This window comes from Phoca vitulina, unplaced genomic scaffold (assembly GCF_004348235.1).
Source record: "Phoca vitulina isolate PV1807 unplaced genomic scaffold, GSC_HSeal_1.0 scaffold6, whole genome shotgun sequence".
NCBI classification, from domain to species: Eukaryota; Metazoa; Chordata; class Mammalia; order Carnivora; family Phocidae; genus Phoca; species Phoca vitulina.
Window position 1 is genome coordinate 39,507,630 of NW_022589709.1, and position 23,526 is coordinate 39,531,155.

At 35.5% G+C, this 23,526-nt stretch overlaps 1 protein-coding gene and 1 pseudogene across 1 annotated transcript in view; one reads left to right on the forward strand and one right to left on the reverse strand.

Moving 5' to 3' along the window:
- ADGRV1 (adhesion G protein-coupled receptor V1) overlaps positions 1–23,526 on the reverse strand; it is a 538,587-nt gene that overhangs the window by 411,551 nt on the left and 103,510 nt on the right. Inside the window, exons 21-27 of the mRNA XM_032403550.1 lie at positions 16,343–16,519; positions 11,539–11,719; positions 10,434–10,636; positions 9,019–9,148; positions 5,483–5,563; positions 3,959–4,098; positions 1,879–2,488 (exon numbers count right to left, since the gene is read on the reverse strand). Of these exons, the coding sequence (XP_032259441.1) occupies positions 1,879–2,488; positions 3,959–4,098; positions 5,483–5,563; positions 9,019–9,148; positions 10,434–10,636; positions 11,539–11,719; positions 16,343–16,519 (1,522 nt within the window). The remainder of the gene's footprint in view (positions 1–1,878; positions 2,489–3,958; positions 4,099–5,482; positions 5,564–9,018; positions 9,149–10,433; positions 10,637–11,538; positions 11,720–16,342; positions 16,520–23,526) is intronic.
- LOC116632251 lies at positions 12,814–13,672 on the forward strand (annotated as a pseudogene).

Consider the following 23,526-nt stretch of genomic DNA (forward strand, 5'->3'; position numbering starts at 1 on the left):
ATCACACAGATTTGCATTTAATTGTTCTTTAGGGGTGCCTGGGTGGCTCAGATGGTTAAGTGTCTGCCTTCGGCTCAGGTCATGATCCCGGGGTCCTGGGATCGAGCCCCGCGTCGGGCTCCCTGCTCAGTGGGGAGCCTGCTTCTCCCTCTCCCTCTGCCTGCCGCTCCCCCTGCTTGTGTTCTCTGTCTCTCTGTCAAATAAATAAATAAAATCTTTAAAAAAAAATTGTTCTTTAATTATTTCACATTATACCTTATGCCTATTTTGAATTGCCCCAAGCATGCTGCATGGTTCCAGGAACATAACAAGTATAAAATACATGTCAATTGTTTCTCCTATTCCATAGCACATTGATATTCTGCATATGCCATGTTATTAACAATAATTGTGCGTATTTACTGAATGCTTACCATGTGCCAGATACTCCATTAATTTTCACATATATTATTATATTTAAGCCCCATGATATTTCTGTATAATAGATAAGGAAATTGGGGCCAAAAAAGATTATGTTCAATACTTTAGTATATATTGGAACATAAGTTATCTTACACCACCACCCACCGCTCCTAGCTACTGCTGTATGTGATAACTCCCTTCTGGTTTTATTTCTATCTCACTCAATAAACTGTGAGTTCCTTGAAAACTAGTCTTTATTTTATAATTCTTACTCAATAAGACTAATTACTGGATTTTATTACAATTCATTTGCTATTAGAATTGATCCTAAATCTTGTTAAGAAAAAAAAGGATGGGTATTGTGTGAGAATTTTAACCTTGACTGTAATCTGAATTTAATATTAGCAGCAGTTGTCCTTTAAAGTAAATTTCCTTCTATAATCCTGAACCATAATTACTTACATTGTGGACAAGAATGTTGCTCACTATATAGTATATCCATCCAGGGTATTATGGTAAGGTGAAGAAATTTATTTATGAGAAACCTTATTCTGTATGTCAAAACAGAGAGTCAACATGCAGCTCTTAGAATCTTACTTTTGGAATATGTAATTCCAGTTTCCTTAAGAAGATTTTATTTGTTTTCTTATAAATATTGCCCTAAAACTGATGTTAAATTGATATCAAATTAATATCACTAATCTTTCTTCTTTTATTTGTTCCCTTATTCCAGGAAATCTAGATTCTTCCCTTTATTTGTCCTCTTAGAGAGATGTGACTAATGAACAAGCTGTAACACAATAACTGCTCTCAGCTCCGCAAGCACAAGGCATGCTCTCTACCAGGAGCCACCCGACTCTCTATAAAGCCCCTGAGCCACAACCCCAGGGCAAGTGGCTGCTACTTTACAAAAGAAGTTGCTGCACCAGATAGTCTGCCCAACGTGGGTCACTCCTCATTCTTATCCCCAACCAGTCCTTCTCAACTCTCAATGACTCACAAATTTACAGGATTTCTTACTGCTACACACTCCTGTCCCCCTTCCCTCATGCAGTTGCTGGACCCACATGCTCATCGCCAAAGAGGCTCTATGGATCAGGGAATCTTCCAGAGTGGATCAAGGTGAGAGAGGCTCAGGATCCTGCTACCAGGACTATCCCTGGAATCCCCAGGTTGACTTCAGAATGATTTGGAAGCTACAGTATATAATACAATAGTACTAGAGGTCAGTTGTACTGGAGTACACAGAAGCGTTTAACAATTTAGTTTGGAAACATAAGGGACTTTTAAAACAAAATTTTGTGTTTTCAAGTGTCCCACTTCCATTTGTCTTATAGATAAACTTCTGTAAGGTGATGCTTTCAAAGTTAGAGCTCACTATTTTTATAGAATTTTTTACTATACCTTAATTTCTTAATTTATTTTTTTAGGATTCTTACCTCCCATAATAATAATAACACACTAATGGTTACTTACTTGGGCGATTCTGTACTTTCTCTATTAGAGTAGAGTTGAGTAGCTCAATAAACACAGACTCCGATCTTTCTGGTTCATCATCATCCAAAATTGAAATAGTTATGGTTGCCTCACTCTGGTTGGCTCTGAAAAGAGCAAATCCAGAAGCTGGTATATAGTCTCTTCCTTGAGTTGCTCTGGCTATACTAGGTGGAAAATAAGGTGGTTTTTCCATATCATCCAGTGTTGCATATGTGACTAGGACTTTTCCCATGAGGCCTTTTAACCTTATCACTGACAGCGTGATATTCTGGGTTGCTTCCTCAACTTTGATAGGTCTATTTTTCTCAGAAAAGATGAAGACCCCACAAGGATCATCACTAGCCAAAACTGTTAACGTGGCATTAGTATGAACTCCCAAGGAGCCACTGGAGACACTGAGGATTGACACAGAGAAGGCCTTATCCAGTTCTGGATCTTCATCTGGAAGTATTTCCACTGTGATGTTGGCACTCTTCTGCCCAATCTCAAATGTGACATTGCCAGAGGTGAAGGCAAGATCACCATCAGGATCGGAGGCTATGCTCCAAAGCAAAGTCACTTGAGACAGAGCTCCATGGCTTCTCATAATCTGTAAAATATTTAATAGCAAAATGTATTAAGAGAGGGATTAAAATCATTGATTTAGAGGTTTGTAAATATAGGATGATAGCAGGATATTAAATTTTTATTTTCTACAAGTTTTTCTCAAGAATATAAGATTCTTGATGGCAGGGACCAAGTACTACCCATCTTTGAAGACCCTCACAGTACTTAAAAAGTGATTGTTGCATGAAGCTACACATTGAACATTTTTAGCTTCTAACTAAACTATAACTGTATCTTTTCTGCAATCATATATTAGTAATAAAGCAAATGTAATTAATAATTTCTTTTACATGCCCATGAAAATTTCTGCTTTTACTACAAAGATGGTATATACTTCATTGTAAGGAAGAAATGAGTGATATTTTCTGAAAAATTAGCCATAAAACTCATTTTTGAAAACAAATTATATTTCCTTTAACATGTTTCTCCCAAAGTTGGATAAAATATACTTAAGAAGAAATACTTCTGCCAAAAATATATTAAGAAGAATAAATAGCTTTAAATATGAATGTTAACTCAAAATAACATTCAAGACAAGAATTTTATAAAGCTTCATCTTTTCCCTTAATTCTTTTTTTGAATAATTAGTTATCCTTTCTAAAGTTGTTCAGATTACTCCACAAAAATTTATTGAAGATCTACCATTGAGTGATCTTTCTTCATTATTTATATAAAATCTGAGGGAGCTAAGCAAGCTTCTAGCTCCTCCCAGTTGTTTAACAATAGAATCAATTTAATTCCTAATTGGAAAAAGCAGAGGAAGAAGACACACACACACACCATATAGAGTTGTCATTATTATTGCTGTTCACAAATGTTTTGGATTTTCTTTCCTTTTGGGAGAGAGGTCAGATAAGATTGCATTTTTCTACCCATTAGTGTTATGCATGGCCATGTGACTTGCTTTGACCAAAAAAGACTAAGTGGAAATGTTACGAATCCCTTCCAGAAAGAAACTATAAGAGCCAGGATGCATTTCTCCACATCTACATTTTCCCCTCCGTGAAGACAGAAGCACCTGCCAAGATGTTGCCACTGTGATCCTTGATCCCTTGATAACTGGTGACAGCCAAGTTAAGCTGGAGATACACCATGAGTGGAAAAACAAATCCTTGTCATATTAAGCCACTGAGCTTTAAGAGATGTTTGTTCCCACAGCCTAAGTGAATTAATACAAAATCTATATAAAATAATACTTGTACAGCTCCACTATATTCCTGAAAGAGTCAGGATTCCTCAAAATCATAAGACAAACTAAGATGCAAAACTACATACAAAGACAAATGTCAAATCACTATTCAATTATCAGTTTGTATTGCGTGTACCACTAGGCTCGTTCCCCTCTATCCAAAAAGGAAAAAAAAAAAAAAACATAAAGGACACCTTCATAATACAATAAAACAGTTTTAAAAGAACAGAAAGTGTTTAAGAGTGGAGGGAAAACTGTACTCACATTTAATGGAACAATGCTGTACCCATCTTCCGGTTCAGTTCCGCTGACAAAGAGTGACTCAGGGCTAAATTCAAATATACCATGAGCATGGTCAGAGGCTGCAATTGTCACCAGAATTTGCGAGGCCACTCCTAGACTGGCTGCATGAGTAAGTTCCAACAAATAGCAAGAAAATGTTAATAAGTAATTTACAAACCAAAGGAAAAGCCAAGGAACAACTTTTTGAAAAGAGTTGTACCATTCATTGAGTACGTTCTAATTTGTTTTAGAAAGAAAGGCAGACACAAATGGTTGCCACACATATTCATGCTTTTATGACCTTTCCCTATTTTGGCGCCAATGTGATATACAAGTGCTGTATAAGCACTTGGAGATGAATAAGGAAAACTTGTTTTTCTTTTTCTGCCCTGTGAAAGAGAACATTCTTCCACATAGAGTATATGAGGAAAGTCTCCCACGACCTTTGCTGACCTCAGAAGAACATGAGCCAAAATGACTCTTACCTTTATGAAACAGTTTCCCTATGATTTTCATCAATCTGACTGAACAGATTCTTGGTTTTTAATGTGCATTAGTTCTAGGCCTATTTTTTCATCACATTATGATATTATAGATCTACCTTCCCTGGACCCGAACACTCCAATCTTGTAACTAAAGAGGTGCCAATATCTACAGAAGAATTGAATTTTTTCCTAAGAAGTATGTTTAACTTTTATGTTGTATTAATATATGCAGACAAGAAAATGAACAATTCCAAAAGTAACTGAGTAATTAAACACAGTGGTTACATGAGGCATTGATGAAACTTAGGAATGAGAGGGGTAGGAACATGAGTTCTAGCCTTAAAACATAAAACCTGAAATTGTGATAAAGGAACATTTGAGGATTAGAAAAAGTTCTCCCTTGAGAAATAATTTTCTCTCAATACAAAAAAAAAAGTATTTGAGGTAAAAAGCTGAATCATGCTTGCATAGGAATCTACTTCAAATGCATTCTCTTTTCAGTATTCCCTCCCACTGACTGGCAACTTATTCTCCCCACTGATTGCCTTTTTAATTTCTTTTTTCCCATCTGCTTCGCTTAAATGCTACATATAAAGACTGCTGGCTCTTTTTATAAATAAAATAAGCATGATGCATTTAACAGAAAAATATAAATGTTCTATTTCTCTTTTTTTAGGTATTCAAAGCTATATAAAAATATTTTTCAAAAATCATTTTATGAATGATATTCAAGCAAAATTTCTATTACAACTAGAATCAGGAAACTGTATTGGGTTCATACAGAGGAAACTCTGGGCTTTGGAGGCAGGCAAAGACTTGATTCTGGCTTGATCACTTCTAGCTGGGTAACTGTAACACGGAGCAAATAATACTTTATAAAGTTGCTGCTATGGTTACTGAGGTAAAATATGTAAAGAGCCTGCACATAGTAGGTGTAAATAATTGGTTAGTATTGTTGTCTCTGAAAAGAAGAGTTAAAATAAAATGCAGACTAGTAAAGGGCCTTGGAACAGCTGCTTACCATGCTTGTGAATAGTTGGAAGGAAGAATTCCATGTCCCCGTCACCACTACCACTGCCATCAACCCTAAAGAATTCAGTCACTTCACAAGGAGACACAGAGACACACCCACACAATACACATTGACACAATGAGAAAATGGAGAGCTCTTAAAACATATCCAGAAAAGAGGAAAATGTAGTAATATTCACCCAATGACATGCATTCTCCCATAGAAAATAAATTATTTGAAGTGATAAAAGTATAACATTCATCAAGCTACCAATTTATTAAAAATTCATCCATAGCTTTAGGAAATACTCCATGTAAGTTGTAATTGGTATCTCCCATTTCCGTCAACTTAACCAGTTGTCTTTTTAACTCACTTATTTAAAATAATGTAAATTGTTTCTAACATTTTAAATATTTTTAAAATATTTGTGCTTGTGTACAATCACACAGTTAGGCCTGTATGATTATGACTATGACAGAGTCACCTTACCGCTCACCACAATCAACTCAAAAATTAGGGAAATGCACCTAACATTTCCCTCCAGCCATATGTTCAAATTCCTACTTTATTTACCATTCTCAGACTTGATCACCCTTTTGCCACTGACATGGTAGTAAGAAACCTAGACAAGCAGTCTATAACAATCTGTTTCAGGCCTGGTTGTGAAAGATACCCACTATAAAATCTTCGGTAAGTCATTAAAACTCTTGGTACCTCAGTTTCCTTGTCTAAAAAATGTGCTGCCTTTTACAGAACTGCTCTAAAGACCAAGTAAATAATGTAAAAAATAAAGTACTTGGCAATGTATAAGAACTATGATAAAGAGAAAGTGGTTTACTTTCACTTCCAGTACATCTTAAACCCTGCCCATTAATTTACCAAAAGTTTGCAAAGACGACAGGAAGCATAGTGATGGCAGCAATGGAAAAGAAGAAGAGTAAGAGAAGCAAGTCCACATCCAGGCCTATGTGCTTCTACTAGTGTCCCTGATTGACACGCTAGTTTAAGATCTACCCTGCTCTTCTGTTCTTCCCCACAACAGGACTGGGATACACCAGACATGAGAATTTATGGCACCCCAAATCTGAAATCACCTTAGAGACTTAAGATGCAAAATGAATTTTAAGGAATATCCAGTGCATCCCCCATATTATCTACAAGTCATGAGAGGATAGTTCAACACCGATGCATTCTGGCTAACACAAAACATCTATGCAGGTGGCTATCTTATGTAGAGTAGGTTTTAGAGACAAAACAATATGGAATAACGGTTGCTCCCTTGCCCCTCATAAGAATTTAGCTCCTCACAATACTGCACGTCTTAGACAGTCCTTAGCTATGACTTGGGGAATAGAAGCCAGTGTCTAGATTCCTTTACCTCCAATTCCAACTCACTGAGGGGAAAATGAGATTCTCTGCCACTAACTATTGCTTACTCAGAGTCTGCAAGATTGGTTTTCAACTGAATACTCATGCACAATTAATACCTAACAATTCATATTCTACAGATAAGGGAAGAAGTTTCTACATAAAACACCAAGTATCACTATGATCAGAAATATTACTTCTGAAGAATACTTAATGTTGCTTATTAATCAATAATGATCGCTAACATTTTCTCTATTATGTAAGTATTGTTAACTACAAGTGATACAAAGAACAGCTTTTCAAATGTTTTATAGTGACCCCTAATTCATGAAGTTGTGTCATGAAAATATGATTTGGAGATGTGAGGACTTGTCTCTGGAGGACAAACAAAGCTGATATTTTTACATGCCATCCTCCAAACAGGCCATCCAGAATATTTTTACTGCTTTATGCAGTCAACCAAGCTGTAGCGCTGTTTAATCATTTCCCTGGTTTGACCTCTTTTGCTTTCACTTGGGCTCTGGGAACACAGGGAAGGGAAATTTGTGGAAACTTTCCATACTTACTCCAAAGTCTCATTACATAGTAAAAGACAATTTTATATTTCTGTTTTACTCAATCTCTCCCTTTGGATGGCTTATATAGTATCATAACCTTCTTCATTAAAACACGAAGATGGGGCGCCTGGGTGGCTCAGCCGTTAAGCGTCTGCCTTCGGCTCAGGTCATGTTCCCAGGGTCCTGGGATCGAGCCCCACATCGGGCTCCCTGCTCGGTGGGAAGCCTGCTTCTCCCTCTCCCACTCCCCCTGCTTGTGTTCCCTCTCTCGTTGTGTCTCTCTCTGTCAAATAAATAAATAAAATCTTAAAAAAAAAAAACAAACCACGAAGATAATAATAAGACAATAATACCAGGTTTTGGAAGGAAGAGACCGTCCTGCTGATACCATAGCAACTCTCAATATCTTACATTTATATAAAGGGACTATGGTACATATCACATGCACTCTATAACACCCCCAGCAGCACCTAAAAATCAAACACAGTAATACTTCTGCAAAGAAACCTATATAAATAGTTCATCCAAATGCGATAAATACTGTAAGTAGCATCTCTTCAGTGCAGATGAGTTTTGCCATGAAATGAATTCTGACTCCAAAAATCTTTGAAAATTAGAGATTTTGAATATCAGAATTGAGGATAAAGTACTAATTGACCTGTTTTATTGACTCAATAAATTATCTAAAATGGCTAGTTTTCACCTGGGCTACACCTGGAGACAGCTCTAAAGGAGCTACCATAAAAACTGAAAGAGGAAGAAAGGAAAGACACGATTTTAGGGGCACCTACTATGAATGACAACTATAATTTGGTGATTCAGGGGGTGCCTGGGTGGCTCAGTCAGCTGGGCATCCAACTCTTGATTTCGGCTCAGGTAGTGATCTCAGGGTCACGGGATCGGGCCCACATGGGGCTCTGGGCTCAGCAGGGAGTCTGCTTGGGATTCTCTCCTTCTCCTCTCCCTCTGTCCTTCCCCTTGCTCACATAATCTCGCTCTCTCTCTCTCTCTCAAATAAATAAATAAATCTTAAAGTTTTAAGAAATAATAATAATTTAGTGCTTCAGAACAATTATACTATTTCATTCTAAAAGCACATCTACTTCTGGGGTTGTTTTATATGTATGTAAAGCAATATTTTGTGCTACAAAGAAACATAATAATAAATATATTTCTAAATTTAAAAAAATAAAATAAAATAAAAGCACTCTATTTGGAAAAGACCAATGGGTAGTAAAAGGGGAAAAAACAGCACAGTAGGTGGTGTCCTTATAATAAACATTAGAAGTATTAACTTAGAATTAACCAAACCTCACAGCAAAAGTCTATGTAAATAAAACTATGAGGTGAATATTAATTTCTAAAACTAATATTCTAAATTTATGTAGAGAGATGGAAATCTTTTTACCAAGAAAAAAGTGACTATCCATCAAAAACTTTCTACCATATATATCTTAAGTAATTATTAACCTTCAGGGTGCTTTTTCCAAAGACTGGTAATTCATTCATTCAAAAAAAATGGTAACATTGATTCAAAGGATCATATTTCCTTAATAGAATCAACTATCCTCAAGATGGATGAACAAGCAAATATTTGATACTTCTGAGTCACCAGCTTACCTCCTCCCTCCAAGTTCAATAACTCAACTTTAAAAGATTTTTCCAATTCAGGGACAGAATTATCAGTGATGTTAACAGAAATGTATTTGTATCTTTCTCCTGGTTGAAATTCTAAGGTACCAGCAACACTCTGAAATACAAATAAAAGATTTGTCCATTAGATTATAATTATTCTGTATATTAATGTGCAATATGAGAATGTCTATGTCCCAAATTATTATAAATACTGAAACAGAAGAACATAAGTAAAATATAAACCTGAAAACACTTAAGTGGATATGAATAGTGTTTGATATAAATCCTAAATAAATATTCTCCAACTAAGTAAAGCAGTGGATTTTTATCTCTCTTGTTTACCTATTCATCAAAAAAAGTAGTCAAGGCAAATGAGAAATCTGAACAAGTGATGTCCACAAATTCTTAAATTAATTCAATGAGATACACAAAACTCTTGACCACATATATTTAGAACTGTTCAAATTGTATCACTGAATAATGTAAATACTCAGTGCATAACAATGGCATTTTCATATTTTCATTCTGAGGACTTCTCTAAACAATAATAAATATCAGTCTACTGAGCATTAACGTTTTCTTGATTATACTTGCAACTGCAATTCATAATATAGATCTCTCATCAGAAAAGTTCACATACTAGAGGAAAAACAAAAAGTTATTTAAGTTCAAAGTTTTAAGACCTTTTTTTTCTCCCAACCTCATTATCTCTTACATAAACTTTGTCCCCTCAAGTCATGAGAACATATTTTAAAGTTGTTTAAATTTTTCTAGGTTAGCTTGTGTGGACAAACTATATTTCATTCTCAAGAGCTATTAATGATCTTAGAGCTAAATTGAGAAACCTAAGTACCAATTTACCTAATCACTCATTTATTTATTTTTTAATATTTATCAAATGCACATCATGTACATGGTACCATTTTAGATGTTTGGGATTCAGAAACAGCCAAGACAAATCTCTAGCTAGCTGGAGACCATTCTACAAGGAGTGTTAACCATGTAATATAATAATTTGAATAGAATAACAACTGCTGTAAAGGGCATATAGTAAGCTCAAGAAGGAAGTAATTAACTTTGCCTAGAGGACAGTCATCAATGGAGTAATTCTACAAGTCTTAACAACAGAAATAATATTTGACTATCTTAGGAAACCATCTTAACTTGACCTTAGCAATATCCTATACAATGAGCCATTTCCTCTTCCAGAAATATATTCTTCTCTGGTATGCCATGATATCACACTCTCCATTTCTCATTACCTTTCTAGCTCATCCTTTTTAGTGTTCTTTATTGATTTTAACAGTCTCCTTATAACCTCTAGAAACTACTGTTCATCAGACTCCCTCTAGACTCTTTGACAAGCGCACACACCATTTCCAAAGGATTAAGGGATTTACCTGGTAGTCCTCAGGACTGAATGCTGTCAGTGGCACTGTTCTAAATTCCGCCAGAACCCTCCCTAAGTGTCCTTGTGCCCGGACAACCAGTAGCCTCACTTCTCCATCTTCCTCCTTCACAGTGATGTGTGGAATACTACTTGCAGGAAGGGTCATCGTGTCCTCAGGCTGAGGGGGCAGCCCTGTGGAGAACTGAAGCAAGCCTGCAGGACACAAAGAGAGGCAGGGCATTCTGGCCCCAATTATCCATGGAAGAACTTCTTATTCATTCGAAACAATCTTGTGCAATGATTTTGATCACCAGAATAAAATTCTGAGGGCTTTCGTTGAGAAAAGACTTTAGTGAAGATTTGATTTACATGCTTTTCACACAGACTATGTCAGTAAGTTTTCAAAATGTTAAAAGTTAAAATGATAATTTTCCTTGTCTCTACCCAAAGAATCTCATATTTGAATCTCTAGAATTCATCCTTGGACTTAGAGCAGAACATGATTAATGCCACCTTAAAGGATTTGCAACACATTTAAGAAAAATTTAACTAAGAAAATTAGAGTTGAAGAGCCTCTCAGGTTTCCTACACAGACCTTTAAATAGTTGCTCTTGCTTTATTCCTACAAAAGAACTATTAATTTTCAATGTAGAGAAACAGTCTCTATTAGGACAGACATCTGTAATAATTCCCCAATTAAGAAAATTATCACTTTGCAGCTCAGACAAAAAGAAATTAATATAAACAGACAGTGATAACTCCACTTCTTGAAGCTTAATAAAATATAAATTAGAAAGTACTTCAATTAGTTAGGGGGTAACATATCACAACAGGATAATTTTTTAAATAAAAAAAATTTTGAAAGCCATGAATAGAGATACTTTTTTTCATTTTAAATAATCCTGTATGTACTTTTAAAAATATATTTTTAAACTTCAGAAATTGATCTTTCTGTTTTCTTTTATAAACAATATCCCTCAAAACGGCAGCTTAGAATTTCAAGAGCCTAGGAAAAGTTCTATTCCAATCATTTGCAAAAGTCCCTTAAGAAGTTCTTAACTAGACCAAGTACACCCAGAGAAGAGAGGATTATTTTTGCAAAAGGACTTGGTTACCGTATGGATGATCACTAGCTTTGATGGTGATATCTGTTGTTTCCTTTTCAGGATCTATGCTTGCACCACTGGTAGGGGTTGAACCTAGCTTCCCATCCCCAGGAACTGCAGAAACCAGCGTCACACGGAAATACTCATTAAGCTCAGGAATATCATCATCAAGAACATATATATTCAGGACCTATAAACATAAAAATCCAGAGGCATGAAGCAATGAGGCATACAGAAATTACTTACCACTTACCAGAAGAAAATAAAATAGCCAATTAAGTTATATTTAATTGAAGTTACTATTTAACATGATCCATTTCTTAAACATTAAAACACAGAGAGAGAGAGAGAGAGAAAGACCAAAGAAATTAATTATTTACACAATAATGGGCATTGAGCAGTAACATTTTCAGTCTATAAATATCATATGCATTTATTAATATCATACCATATATGATATATTGGTGTATCAATGTAATATCATATATTGCTTGTACCAAAGACAGTGGTATTACCAACCTCAGGGTATAGAGTTCCTAAATAAGGAACTGCATGTTATCTGATGGGATGTGGTGGGGCAGTAGGAAAGGGCAACATATACATGTCTAGTTCCTGCCTAGGGAATGCCTAACATACTCAGTAATAGCATTTTAGAAAACAGATTCACAACGGACCTTTAAAGTCTGGCACAAGCAATCCTTCCAAAAATAAGCAATAACTCAGCCATGCTCCACAAAATTTAGGTCAAAATTTGAAGTAAAAAAACAATTCCCCCTTCCTTTATTAACTGAACAAGCATTTTTTGACACCTACGATGTGTCAGGGTTAGAAATGGCTCCAGTCCCTAAGAGGTTCACAGTCTACTGTAGGAGAGAGATCTATGAAGAAAACATTTAAAATGCAATGTAAAATGCTAGTTAGTAGGTTTGTTGTCTAGTTCTGAATCACAAAATACAGTTACAGTGTTTAAATAATATATTGCACATATTAAAAATGTTATAAGATTTAAAATAAATAAATAGATGTAAAATGTCATGACAGAGTTATGTACAAAATAAACAGACAAAAAAACAACTCTACCTACAAAAGATTTTACAACAGACACGTTTTAAGCAAGTCTTAATGTATTAGTTGCAACTGTAAATAATAATGGGAAGGGCATTCCAATTAAAAGAAACAACACTTGTAAAGCCACAGTGCATGAAAGAATAAGGCATACAGGGAACTGCAATTAGATTGCTGTGGTTGGAGCAGGAGATAAGGCTAGATAGATAATCAGGAGTCAGGTCACAGGGACTGTTTATGCTATCATTAAAAAAAAAAAAATTGACTCTTGCTCAGGCCCATGGTGCCAGCAGGATGGGCAAGTGTTACAATCTTCATACAGCCAAGAAATTCCATAGCCACTGACGAGATCAGAAGTGCCATGATAAAGAGTACAAGAAAGCCCATTTGGGCATAGTCCTAAATGCTTTTAGAGGTGTTTCCCATGCAAAGGGAATTATGCTGGAAAAAAGGGTGGAAGTCAAAACAGCCAAATTGTGCCATCAGGAATTGTGTCAGGGTCCAGCTGATCAAGAATGGCACAAAAATCACAGCCTTTGTCCCCAATGATGTTTGTTTGAATTTTATTGGTGTGTTTTAGTCTATTGTAGTTTCTGTTCATGAAAGAGTTTCTCCCAGTTTTTTATATGATGAACAGGTATTTTTAGTGATTGCTGCTGACACTAGAAGTAAATTGTTGATTTTATTCCAGAAAAATGATGGAGTTCTGATTGCTGTATTTGGTCACAAAGATTATGCTGTTGGTGACCTTCCTGGAGTTTGTCAAAGTAGCCAATGTCTCTCTTTTGGCCTTATACAAAGAAAGAAGGAAAGACCACAATCGTAAATTTTGATGGTGAAAACATAACAGTCATAAATTTTCATATGGCAAAAAGTTGGACTTTATTCCATAGGCAGTGGGGCAAAACTGAAGAATCATAAGCAGGAAATTGATAAAATGAGAATAAGTACCATGGCAGAATGTAAACAGAGTGGACAGGGCAGGAAAGAATGCTAGAAGTTGAGCTAGGAGGTGACTGACCAGAAATAATGAGATTCTGAACTAACGCAGTGACAGTGGAGATGAAGAAAAAGAGATGGATTTGAGATTTGTTCTGGAGATAGAAGACCCAAACCCTGATGATTCAGTAAGTATAGCAAGTGAGAGACAGAAAGGAATGAAGGGTGACTTCCGGTTTCTCCCAGAAATGAGTGACAACAAACTCTAACTCCAAATGCAATCTCCAAAGTACTAGTCATTGGGCCTAAAAGCATTTGGAGAACTTTTTTTTTTAATGAAGTTTTTCTAGAGTTTGATTTAGTAGGTCTGAGGTAGAATCTGAATTTAGTTTTAATGTTCATTTTTATCAAGATTTTAAATAAGAAAGTAATATATGGCACAGCCAATATACTCAGAGAAGAAGTGCAAAAATGACACCTACTACCCAAATCATGTCATTGTTCTTGAACAAAAGGGAACAATATTTATTCTGAAGATTTAAAATGTCTTGTGCCTAGAAATGTTGCTCTGAAAAGTAACACCAAAACATCAAGATGTACGTTAAAAACAAAGCAGTAAATATTCTTAAAGGGTTGAAGCATACCAAAGTACTCATTCATTTTAGTGAAATGAAAACCCTATCAAGGTATAAGTAAATGTATTTTACCTGGTAACTCAGTAAACAACAAAAAAATATTTACCTTTACTTTATGTTACTATATGTTACATGCTCTGCTATTTTCTATTCTATTTTTAAACTCTACACCATAACTTGCTTAATTGATTGCATAACAGGCCATTTAGAGTAAACTTGAAAAACACATTTCCAACGTTCTTTTCTGTACTTTAGAGAAACACACACACACACACACACACACCCCACACACTTTCCAGACTCCCTTGCAGCTAGGTTTTCAGATACGACTTAAGTCTGTTCAGTTAGTTGCACTCCCCAGATATCTGGAAGGCAGCAGCAGAGCGGAGGCTACCTTATTGCTGTGTGTGCTAGAAAGCACAATCATGGAGCACTAGTGAGACCTCAGCACCCCGTCACTGGCTTGGTAAGACGGAGAGGCTGGTGTAGATCTAGCAGATGTGGTGTTACAAGCCAACCCCACTGTTCAATGTTATTATTTTGCTTTCAAAGTCAATTATTTTTTAAAGAAATTAAAAATGAAATGATAGGAGGAAATATTTTAAATAAATCTTGACAAGAGTATATATAACTATTTTCCGGACCAAAATGTGTATGAATCCACTTTATAAAACAATGGTTTCAAGTTCTATTTTCATTTCATAGTTGGTAAATTTCCCAAGGGAAAATTTGTGGGATCAGCCCTGTTTTCTAAATAGAAACAATAAATAGATTTGCTAACTCCTTATTACTTCTATCAGTTGATTAAGCCTCTGATTCAAACTGTGAACTTATAAGAGCAAAGACCTTATAATTTACTTTTGCAACCACTGGCTCTAGCATACTTCTGGGCTTAGCGCAGATACTTAAGCATGTTTCCCAAATAGAAACAATAAAGAGGACCAAATACTATCATTATAACTTGATTTAAAAAAAAGAAAAGAAAAAGAACACTTTAAATCCAGAAGAGCAGTAAAAAAGAAAGCATCAGATTAAAATACAGTCCTTTAAATTTAATAATTTTAGCCTTATGAAAACTTGCTAGTGGTCCTAATTTTCCTCATTTTACCAAAGACCAGTAAAATATTTATCACGGATCTGCAGCCTGCTATTGGAGAAGTTTTGTTATAAACTTTTTAGTCTCCTTCTTCCCCCAAATTTTAGAGATTTGATCATTCTTCTTTTGTATTAACTCTTCAAATCTGTCTTCTCTCAATTTTATCTTTTTCATCCAATGAACTCCTAAATCCCTTAGAAATTTTCTCAAAGATTATATTTGTATGCATTAAGCTATTTTACTACTTATCACTAACGACATATAAGCTATTTATATTTTTAATGAAAAATTATACTGATGTGAATACTCTAATATGATAGACTAAAAGAATGTTTAAAAAAATTCTGATAGAGGACACAGTCTCATCCTCATTTCACTTGCAAGAAGTGCCACTTATTTCTGGAGCACCTATTCAGAAATGGGATGATGTTTCACAGAAAGTTTTGATAAAATTGGAGATCACTCATACTTTCAAAACAAAGAAAAACTACTTCATTTTTCCACGTTTAAAAATAAAGTTGAGATTACAGTTACAAGAATTTCTCAGTGGCTGATTAGAAAGCAGAGTACCATTAAGAATTCTGCAGTTTCCCATTGTATCAGTAATAACAAAAAACCCACAATGACAAACCTTCAAGCCATACCATTTTTATTATATTGGGATTAAAGAACAGATAAAACTGTAACACACATCATTCAAAAATCCTGCTTTCTTTTTACATAAATAAATACAAAAACAGGGGCACCTGGGTGGCTCAGTTAGTCAAGCATCTACCTTCGGCTCAGGTCATGATCTTGGGGTCCTGGGATCAAGCCCCGCATCAGGCTCCTTGCTCAGTGGGGAGTCTGCTTCTCCCTCTCCTTCTGTCCCTACCCCCCATCCCTAGCATGCTCTCTCTCTCTAAAATAAATAAAATCTTTAATAAATACAAAAACATTTTAAACCATGGTATTTACCTAATGATCTAAATACTTTAAATTGCTTAAGTAGCAAGATTCTGCAAACAAATTACAGAACCAACAGGTAAAGAAAAGCCTTCTAGGAGACTTTCAAGGAAACAAAGAAGGTAGCTTTTACCTCAGATCTCTGCCAAGGAAGGAATGTGATAGTTCCACTGGCATTAGCAAAATCGTCAACAAGGTAATCAATGCTGTCAGATTCGATCTGTGAGATGGTGTAAAACACATGCACATAATCCAGAGCCCCTCTGGTTCGCTCCACCACACATGAAATGGTGGATCCTTCGTCTGCAATCTGAAATTGAATGTAAATTATTTATAAGTATATACTGATTCAAATCAGTGATAAAATTGTAATGCTTTCATGGAGTCCTTTTACCATAAACTTAATTCTGTAACTTTCTAACACTCTAAGCAGACCTCTACATTCTTGTCTCTCTCTTACAGATTTTACAAAAATACAAAATACAGAAATTATGCAAGTAATTATTATAATCAGTTCACTGTACATGTAGTTCATTCACTGAATTCATCCAGCCATAGTGCTGGACACTATGATACAAAAGATTACCCAAAAAAGCACAGTGCATCCTCTGGATAAATCTAAGGAGGAAGATAAACTCGAAGTTCTATGATAAGTTGAGCACAGACAAACCAAATGGGGGGCAGAAGTGAGGGGTAGAGGGTAGAACATGACATCAGGGAGAACATTCTAGGCATGGATAAAAAGTAATAGAGTGGATTTCATGAAACAATTTTGAGGATAGCATAAAGTGACAAGTGGCGAGAGCCTTGAGAAATGTCTGGTAGGGAGATAAGAGTCAGGTCAGTGAGGGCATTTATGTTATGCTTAATATTTTTTGATAGTTTTGTCATATATACATATGTATATACATGTCTATAGGTATTTTTCACATGGAAAATATTTTTATCTGAACACTGAACACTTAAAAATTATATGAAGCAAGAAGTTGGAAGAGCTTGCATTTATTTATTTATTTAGAGAGCATATGAGCAGGGGAGGGGCAGAGGAAGAGAGAATTCCAAGCAGGCTCCATGCCCAGTACAGAGCTCAACATGGGATTCAGTCTCATGACCCTGAGATCATGACCTGAGCCGAAATCAAGAGTCAGACGCCTAAACAACTGAGCCACCCAGGCGCCCTGAAAGGTCTTTTAGAATAAAGTCTTCAAGCTCTTAAATTCTCAGTCTTTTAATGCAATTTTATTTTTATGTTAGTAATCATATATGTAATTCATAGAAAAAAGAACTGAAACTGAATCAATAGAGCTCAAAATACAAATCCTAACTTAGATAATGTCATTCTATTTCTCATATCAATCATAAGCACCTCTGTCAGCATTAGATAGAGCCATTCTGGAGTCAACATTGGTACTGGAAAGAACAGATTTGAAATTTATCCACAAATAGGCAATAGTCAAAACAGTTATCAATGAGCATGGAGGCACCAGATGTTCCAGTAAATGCAGAGTTTCACCAACCATCAACGCCCCTACTTCAAAGAGTAATAGCAACCTTAGGTTGCTATGCCCCGTAGTAAACAAGACCAAACACTCCTGGAACAATACTGTAACTCTTCTATTTGCCTGCAGGTCCTGGCATGAGAAGCCCAAAATGACAGGTGGTTGTTCAGGAGAGGCCCCAGTGTGTCTCCTGGTAGACACCCCTTGACCCAGATAGAATCAGAACTTCTAATCCAGTGAGAGTGGGAAACACAAATTCTGGCAGTTGGTCACTAAGAGTGATGGAGATAGGGTCACTCTTACTGCTACCTCTTGCCTCCTGAGCCCAGGTAGCTTAGGTACTGGGAACACTGAACAGGTATCAGCCACCAAATACATACTGGATCATGGCAGACAAGATCCCCACCCTACAAGATGTGGTCCCTGAGCTGGCACCTTAGCTGAGTCATTAACAGGCCATCCCATTATGGTAGTAAGCCAGCTGCTTCAGGTGATGTGGTATAGAGGAAGGGCAGGCAATCCTATGACTGTGTGCCCGTTGTTACACCTCCTTCACATAAAATAAGCCCCTTTGAGGCAGGCTTCCCAGTGGAAACAGCAGGCATTCTTTTAGCCTTCAGATGATGGTCTGGCAGACTACTGAGAACACAAACTCATTAGATAAAGTAAGTATTAATTCCAATAATAATGAGTTTCTGCCCTCTCCGGAGTAAAACAGCCCACACTTAGTGCCCACTTCCATCCACCTGTTCACGTGACTCTTCCCCAAACTTCCTTGTCTCTAGTCTTGGTGATCCCAAGCCCCCGCCAGACCACGATGTCATTAGCACTGCTCAAACTGTATCTTCATAACTTCAGACCATTTCTCCCCTCACATAAGATGAATGGCTAAGTGGGCTGTTCATTGCTCTGCCCTCGTCCTTAAGAGCCACTTCTGAAATGGAGCAGTAGAGTGGTGGTGGCCCACTTTCAGCAAGCGCCAATACATCAAGTCAAGTCAGGCTGGGGTGAAGCAGGCTGAATTTTTCCTCCCCCATCAGTTAGTGACAGGTTTTAGGGTAAAGGTCAAAGAGTTGACTTTTAAAATGTCCAGTATGAAATGTCTACTAAATATCCAAGAGATGTGTCAAGTGGGCAGCTAGAGAAATGAGTGTGGAACTTTGGAGAGAGGCCATGATTGACATGATAAATTTGGGAGGCATCAATATACAAATGATATTTAAGGCCACATACAAATGGTATATAAATATATCATTATATAAATACTATTTAAAGACTGGATGAGATGACAAGAGAAGTAACTATAGATGGAAAAAAATGGACCAAGTATAATCAGTTATGCCATAACACTGGTTTTGAAATCATAAAATTGTCCCAATGTAACTGATATATCTGAGAGCATAACAAGGATAATCCATAATCCATAATCTGTAATGTGGATTTCACATTTGTTTATGTGATTTCATCTACAAGAAACATGGTGAACACAGAAAACTGCACCAACCTGAAGCAAGCTACAAGGGAACACACAAACACACCTGAAATATCTACCAGCTACCTCTGTGCAACACATATGTTGCTAGCCACACTTCACTCCATCTAATGTGACAATCTTCCCTCTGATGTCAGATAACCCTCCTCTCATCATTTCACAAGAATATACAACCTGCAATTCCTCTGATGCATGCTTTTGCAAGCAAACTTAAGGTTTTTTTCCCTAGGTATACACCATATTTCTTGTAGTATATAAGTATTAAACATTTATTGTGTAAATCTGCTTATTAGGTCCCTATCTTTCTTTTTACATGTCACTGACCAAGTTTTTGAGTAGTGGTCTCCTAATCCATTTTTCCCTTATGTTCTGTGTTTTCTTTATCTAATTTGGCATAGTGTAGTGATCTTTAGGAGCCCCTCTATCACATGATGGCAGAACTGAGTGCTCTGAAGTTGAGGCCCTCCAACCCTGAGGCTCCAGAGAAGGCAAAGCAGCACAGAAAGCCAAGTGCTCAATAAGCATGTAATTGAATTCCCACTTTCTACCTAGGCATCTACAGCAGTATTTTCATCACAGCTGCCAGTACATAAAAGTGTGATGGAAAGAGCATGGCTTTAAGCTTAAACCAGTCCTGAAGTTTCTTCGCTCTACCACTTATCACGTGATTTCTTCTTAAAATGAAGATCATGTCTCATGGATTTGGGTGGAGATAAAACAAGTATCTTATATGGTACCTACAATAATATATTAAGTACTGAAAAATTTTTATATTTCTTCTCCTTAACAAACATACAGACACATACACAATTGCAAAAAATAATGCTACATTCCCTCATTTTATCAAGAAATATGTATGCTCACGTATTGAAAAAAAAAACAAATTTCCAACCATTTTGTTCCCTATCACAATGGGAACACATTTGCCCCATTATCCCACCCCCAATTTTAACCAGAATGAACATTTTTAATGAGTTATATTAATAAGCCACTGATCCCAGTATGTGACTATTCAGCCTTAAGCAAGGCTTTTGCTCTTTTAGCAAGAGGCATGGATGAAACAGATCCAAAGATATATTCAGGAGTCTTTATGTCTCCTTACAACTTCTTACCAAGTCAATGAGCATTACCATACAGCACCCAAGACTAAGAAAAGAACTTTTTACTTGCAGGAATCACACGGGGAAAAGCTATTTAACCATGCTTTCGTTTAATAAAGCCCTAATCAAAATGTATCAGCTACTATTTTCAACTTTTAAAAAAAAAAGAAAAACAAAGGCTATCTATATCCAATACAACTGTGCACAAATATGTGCTTATATAAAAGTTTCACAGAAAATTTAATGAATTAATAATTTAAACAATAAAGGAAATTACAAATCAGCAATCAGGAAGAAGCTTCAAATGTCAAAGGTCCATAAAAATCCACTTTTCATACTTAAGAATTTACAGAGAAATGACATAGTGTCTGAGATTTGCTTTAAAAATTACTTCAGCCAAAAAAAAAGAAAGAGAGAAAATTGGCAAAAGGTTGATAAATGTTGAAGCTTAGCTGGTGGGTCATTGGGGTTCATTATCTTAATTTTCTCTAGTTTTATATATACATATATGAAATTTTCCACTTAAAAAAGATTTTTTTTTTTAATTCAGCTTTTTGATTGCCATCTCATCTCCCTGACAGAGATTCTGATTCACAAATGGAGTCCTCAACCAGGAATGGTGTTCTGGAATATACATGAGCTATTTCTAATTAAGGTCATCATGCACAATACTTTGGGAAATACTAAACCAGATGATGGAATTATTAATACTACAAGATAATTAAGACAGAAAATAAACAGTTAAAATATTTTTGTCTGTTAAAATATACATCTAATTGCCTTTGGAATCATGATACAAGCAAAGGTTTAGGCCAGTATATGAGAAGCATAACATGAAGAAATAATCATCAAAACCACCATCATTCAGTTTTTCACAAGAAACAACAATAACCGCTGCTGTTTTCTTTAGAGTCAAAAATTCCCTCAATCTTCAGATCTGCAGGAGAGTAATTATGAAGCTTAACCATCAGAAAAGTTTCTGAAACATATTTTCCCAGAAAAAATAATGCACTGAGCCATAAATTGGCTTTCTGTATTAGGAGAGAAGATTAAAGCTAATGCCTAATAATTACACATCAAATTAATTTTTTATTTTGTTTCACACTTGGGTAAAGATCTGTGATATCAGATTATATCAATATCACTTATATCTAAAGGAATCTATTCACATAACATATGGCAGGCACTTAAAAACAAACACAGTCCAAGCTAAATAATATTCTCATTTTTATAAAGATCCTCTCAAAATGTCTCTAAATTATTCTTAAGCTGTGAGTTTATATACATAAAATGCAATCCAAGTATTACTTATAAAATAAATGAGACTAGCAAGTTTTATGAATCATTATGAAAAGCAATCTCATTACTTTATAATTATTTGGCATACAAGACTATAGGACATACGAAAATAGTGCTAAAATAAGGTGGAGAGAAAGTAACATTAAATATTACACAGAAAAACAAAATACGGGAGGAAAACATGAGAATGTGGTTGCTATGCTACAGAGCCAACAAAACTCAGTCATCTGTCCAATATAGATACCACCTGGAATCCAGAGGCCTTGTTGGCACGGCCCCATCAGGGCTCTCAACTACATACAGGTTTATTCATTCTTTCAATTATAATTTATTAAGCACCTGCTATTTAGAAGAATATGGTATACCTGGTTAAGATGGAACAAATCACAAAATAATTATCAACTCTTTCAATGTGGCATATTCCGCATATTCTCATTATTTAAGGTATGATTGTGCTTTCATTTTAACCTTCATATTATTTTATTTCATGAATCTAGGAAAATGTAAAAGCATAACCTGACTCAGAGAGAAGTCTTTAAATATCTCTATTACCTTCAGCATTTTTGAAGGGATAAGAAAAAAAAACTAACTTTTCACTGTCACTGCAACAAGACAATTATCTATGGAAGCAATAGTGGTTTTTATTTCTAAAAATCAAGCAAGTAACTATAAAATTTAAGCCCTGCAGACAATTCCAAGCATAGAGTAAACCAGCAATTCTCACATACTTTAGTTTCAGGACCCCTAAACACTCATAAAAATTATTAAGAACCCCAAGGAGGTTTTTGCTTATGTTGGTGAAATCTGATGATATTTATCATTTTACTAAAGAAAATTGAAAAGAATTTAAATATTGATACATTAACTCATTTTAAAATAACAATAATAAACTCATTACATGCTAACATAAGCAACATGTTTTATGTGAATAACTATATTTTCTAAAAAAAATTAGTGACAAAGGGGCATTGTTTTACATTTTTTTTATATCTCTTTTAATGTCTAGCTTAATAGAAGACAGCTAGATTCTCCTATCTCCTTTCACAATCAATTTCTCTGTTGCTACTTTTTATTTTGTTCGAAATATATTAAAAATATGCAGCCGCACAGAGATATGTAACTGGAAAAGGAGGATTTAAATAGTCTTGGCAGATAGTTATGGATATTCTTCCTCCACATTATACCTATTTGACAAGTAATAGTTTCTTAGAATTTAGTTGCAATGTGAAATCAGACTCTAATACATTAAAACCCATTGGTCTACCTTGCACTTCAAATCACGACTTCAGTAAGCAATCAATAAATATTATTGATGATGATGATAATAGAAATATTTCATATTAATATCACTCCTGTCTTCAAATCACACCAAGATGAAAGTAAGAGTTCTATACTTATACTCTTAATATTTTCAGGAATGAAAATTCTAAAATATTCCTGACAAATTCCAATGTTGGATCTTTAGGCTCAACAACACTTTCTTATATTAACTGTCGAAATTTTACTCTTTCCAATATAGATATATTCTATTTCCCTCTCATTTGGGCTTGGAGAATAACCAGTCATGTTTTCTCTTCCTTTCCAGCAGTTCTAATAGTACAGGTGTTGTGGCCTACATAGCAAAGTTCTCTCTTCTACCATTAAAGACTTGACTGGCCCTGTTAAAATTCCAAGATTTCTGGAAACAGGCAAAGCTACATACCTACATGGAGGTAAACCAACACCAACACAATCTATCAGTGGAACTTGTGAGGCAAGCCAGCACTGAAAACTCACTATAATGGCCCACAAAGCCAGAGAAACACTAAAAAATTATTCCTCATTTTGGGCAGGGTTTTAACATTTATGGTTTTGGGGTTTTTTTTTTCAGTTTGGTTGTTTATGCAGCTAACTGAATCTAAATGTGTTTGTGGTTTCAACTAGGAGC